General features: G+C 49.8%; 1 protein-coding gene across 1 annotated transcript; it reads left to right on the top strand.

Moving 5' to 3' along the window:
- Positions 1-251: 251 nt before the first annotated feature.
- LOC306916011 (tubulin polyglutamylase ttll6-like) lies at positions 252-2358 on the top strand (the record flags this gene model as incomplete). Its single annotated transcript, XM_079530586.1, has 5 exons — positions 252-356; positions 611-741; positions 920-1076; positions 1274-1360; positions 2221-2358. The coding sequence occupies 5 exons, from the start codon at positions 252-254 to the stop codon at positions 2356-2358; spliced, it is 618 nt and encodes a 205-aa protein (XP_079386712.1).
- Between the last annotated feature and the right edge of the window lie 1484 nt (positions 2359-3842).

Below are 3842 nucleotides of genomic sequence, written 5' to 3'. Positions count from 1 at the left end.
AGCACATGTCTGTCCCTCTCTCTGTCTCTTCTCTTCCAGATGACTGTGGATCAACCTTGACAACTGTAAATATGAGAGTGGTAAGTTCAAGTGACAGGATAATATCTCTTTTTTTCCCATATTTTTTTGACAGAACAATATTACATACAAAGTGATTGGGTATTTACAGTAATGCATTTCTCTCTTGGACAATAGACACACCTTTTTGTTAAAAACCTTTACACATAGCACAGTAAGAAATACTCTTCCACATGACTCCATCGACTCCCTCGTCGATGGAGTGCGAGGACTGGACTCTGTTCTGGACAGACTGCTCGGTGTCACTGGACCGTGTGAAAGACATGAAGCGCTATCAGGTTAACTCCTTCACTTGTACACAATACAGATATATTTCATCAGGCCATCTTGTACAGTAGGAACCGAAGTGACACAGGTAGGTGCATTACATGTCTGTCACACCGAAACAACAATATGGTTTATTGCTGCAGTCAGGTACCAAATCTTACATGTAAAAATGTCTATTACTTTTTCCCAAACCCCCCTATGGTCAGTAGGACAACAGTCCACACCACAAACATGAATGTATGTCTTTGCTTTTCTACTATTGTAGAAAATCAATCACTTTCCGGGTATGAGTGAGATCTGCCGCAAGGATCTGCTGGCTCGAAACATGAACCGCATGCTGAAGCTCTTTCCCAAAGACTACTACATCTTCCCCAGGACGTGGTGCCTCCCTGCAGAGTGGGTTTTCACTTTTTCATCTATTTTCTATGCCTTGTTCAGATATCCAGTGACCACAGCAGACATTTTGCTCTTATGAACTACTTGGGGTATAGGAATGATGTAAGAGCAAAATGGCTGGCATGTCAATATGGTCAGTAGAACCTCAGCATCACACCGTTTCTTTCTTTCCTTCCAGTTACAGTGACTTTCAGGCTTACATCAGGGCCAAAAAATGCAAGACATACATCTGTAAGCCAGACTCAGGCTGTCAAGGCAGAGGCATCTTCATCACCAAATCCACCAAAGACATTCGTCCTGGAGAAAACATGATCTGCCATGTTTACATTCCTCGGGTGAGGGTCACGCACGCGCACGCACACGCACGCACACACGCACGCACGCACACACGCGCACACACACACACACACACACACACACACACACACACACGCTGAGGCTTAACCATGCTCTTCGTTCTATAACCCACAGCCATTAGTGATTGATGGATACAAGTTTGATCTGCGCATTTAATCCATTTATGTGTTGGTCATGTGATCCCTTCAGTATATTCATGTACAAGGAGGGACTTGCTCGCTTCTGCACCACTCACTACAGTGAGCCTGCAAGTGGCAATGTGGTAAGAAAGAGTACTGCAAAATACACTCATGAAGACAATAAAATGCTTGTTGACTGACCAGTATTAAAATGAATAAAATCAAAGACAAAGACTTTTTTATTTTATTCCTTTTTGAATAATTTAGCAAAACATTTATTCTCTTCTGGGGGTCCGTGGCTCAAAATACACGTGAAAATGTTTGAGAACCACTATTCCACTGCTGATCCCAAATACATTTTATCATATAGCATTTTATTGAGTGGTAATCAAATCATAATTGATACACAGAAGTAACATAGACACTTCAGAGATTAGAGAGAACAACGCTTGTGTCAGGAGTGAGTACGGATGTGGACCCAAATGCAGGCGACAGCAGGCAGAGCAATAAACTTAGAAGGATGTATTAAATAAACTGAGGTTCTTCCATAAACAGGGCAAAGAAGGCAGGAAACATCACCGAAAACCTACAGGAACTCACACAACAGGGAACTATGAACCAACAAGAACACACTGCAAACACAGGACTTAAATACACACAGGATAACAGGGCACAGGTGGAACCAAAATACAATCAACACTAGGATAGGCTGGGGGACTAAAAGGACACAGGTGGAAACACTGACAATTTACAAGGTAGGTTAGACAAGGTAACTAACAGTAACTAGGAAGACAGGAACACTAGGAACAATACTACAAAATAAGATACACAAAACCAGGGCAACAACAGAGTAACAGAAAACCAAAACCAAAGAGAAACAGTCAGGAACACATGCGCAAATACATCCAAAACAGTGAAAAGACAGAAATACATATTAAAGTCCGAGGAGCGGATCGTGACAGTACCCCCCCCCCTCCACGGACGGCTCCTGCCGTCCTTCAAGGACCCCCACCCAGGGCGGGTGGCGGGGGCCAGGAGGAGGGAGTCAGAGGCAGGGAAACAAGGGCAGAAAAAGGGGCAGAACCAGGGCAAGGAACAAAACAGACCTGGCAGGGTCAGGGCAAAAATACTGGGCCAGTAGAACTGGACAGATCAGGACGGGACCGGGCTAGGGAAGGGCAAAAACCATGTGACTGGCATACAGACAGGGGAGCAGAAGAACAGGCAACAAACAGACATAGAAAAGGACAAATACAAAGACATGCACAAACAAATCAGACAGACACAGAACACAGCCAACAGACATCACAGACTAGCCGACGGCAGACAGCTAGTTGTAAAGCTGAACCGGACAGAGAAACAAGAAAACACAAGACAGACAGAGAGACAGGACAGAGCACAACTTACAGACTCACACAGATAGACAGGAGGGTAGACACACAGACAGACATGCAGAAAGGCACATAGACAAACACATAGGCACCAACTGAGACATACCAACAGACAAACAGATTACCTGACAAACGGCCAGGCAAGCAGACAAACAGGTGACTTGACACAACAACAGGCGGGAAAACAAGTCGGAGGAAAAACTGGACTGGGGAGTACACAGGCGGACAAGCTGACTGGCAGACAGACTAGCAGACAAACACAAGGGGAGACAAGCTGCCAGGCAGAATGGGAGATCGGTAGACGGGCTGGGTAGTGGACTAGCTAAACCTCTTTCTGTAGGGCCAGCCATAACAGGATGGAACAGAGGGGGCTGAGAAGAGGAAGCAGTTTGGGGAAAATGAGGGACAGGGAGGCGGGGAACAAATGGGCTGGTGGAAGGGAAAACAGTGGAGTTGGACTGGGGAACTGGAGACAGAGGGACAGAACTACAGACAGCAGGGCTAGGGCTACAGACAACTGATACAGACACGGGCAGGGTGTCGGCGGGGACCGCCGACCAGAGTTCAGACGGGGTGTCGGCAGGTTTGGCCGACCAGAGTTCGGGCAGAACATCGGCGGGGCAAGCCGATGCAGGTTCCAACAGGGTGTTGGCAGGGACAGCCGACGCAGGTTCGGATAGGGTGTCGCTCGGCAACAGCAGCACCTCGGCGTTGCTGGGTAGCAGCAGCGGAGACTCACTGTCACCGTTGCTGGACAGCTGAGGAGGTTCACCGTTGCTAGGCGGTGGTGCATGCTGGTCACCGGGCGGCGGTGCACGCTGGTCGCTGTACGGTGGTGCACGCTGGTCGCCGGACAGAGGTGCACGCTGGTCGCCGGATGGTGGTGCACGCTGGTCGGCGGATGGTGGTGCACGCTGGTCGCCGGATGGTGGTGCACGCTGGTCGCCGGGTGGTGGTGCACGCTGGTCGCCGGATGGTGGTGCACGCTGGTCGCCGGACGGTGTTGCACACTGGTCGCCGGATGGTGGTGCACGCTGGTCGCTGGACGGTGTTGCACGCTGATCGCCGGGCGGTAGTGCACGCTGGTCGCCGGGCGGTTGTGCACGCTGGTCGCCGGGCGGTTGTGCACGCTGGTCGCCGGGCGGTTGTGCACGCTGATCGCCGGGCAGTTGTGCACGCTGCTCGCCGGGCGGTTGTGCACGCTGCTCGCTGAGCTGCAGTTGAGGCCCACCGT

The sequence above is a fragment of the Electrona antarctica genome (assembly GCF_951216825.1).
Source record: "Electrona antarctica genome assembly, contig: SUPER_22_unloc_1, whole genome shotgun sequence".
Taxonomy (NCBI): Eukaryota; Metazoa; Chordata; class Actinopteri; order Myctophiformes; family Myctophidae; genus Electrona; species Electrona antarctica.
Note: the sequence above shows the minus strand (reverse complement) of the source record. Positions and strands in the feature narration are given on the sequence as shown.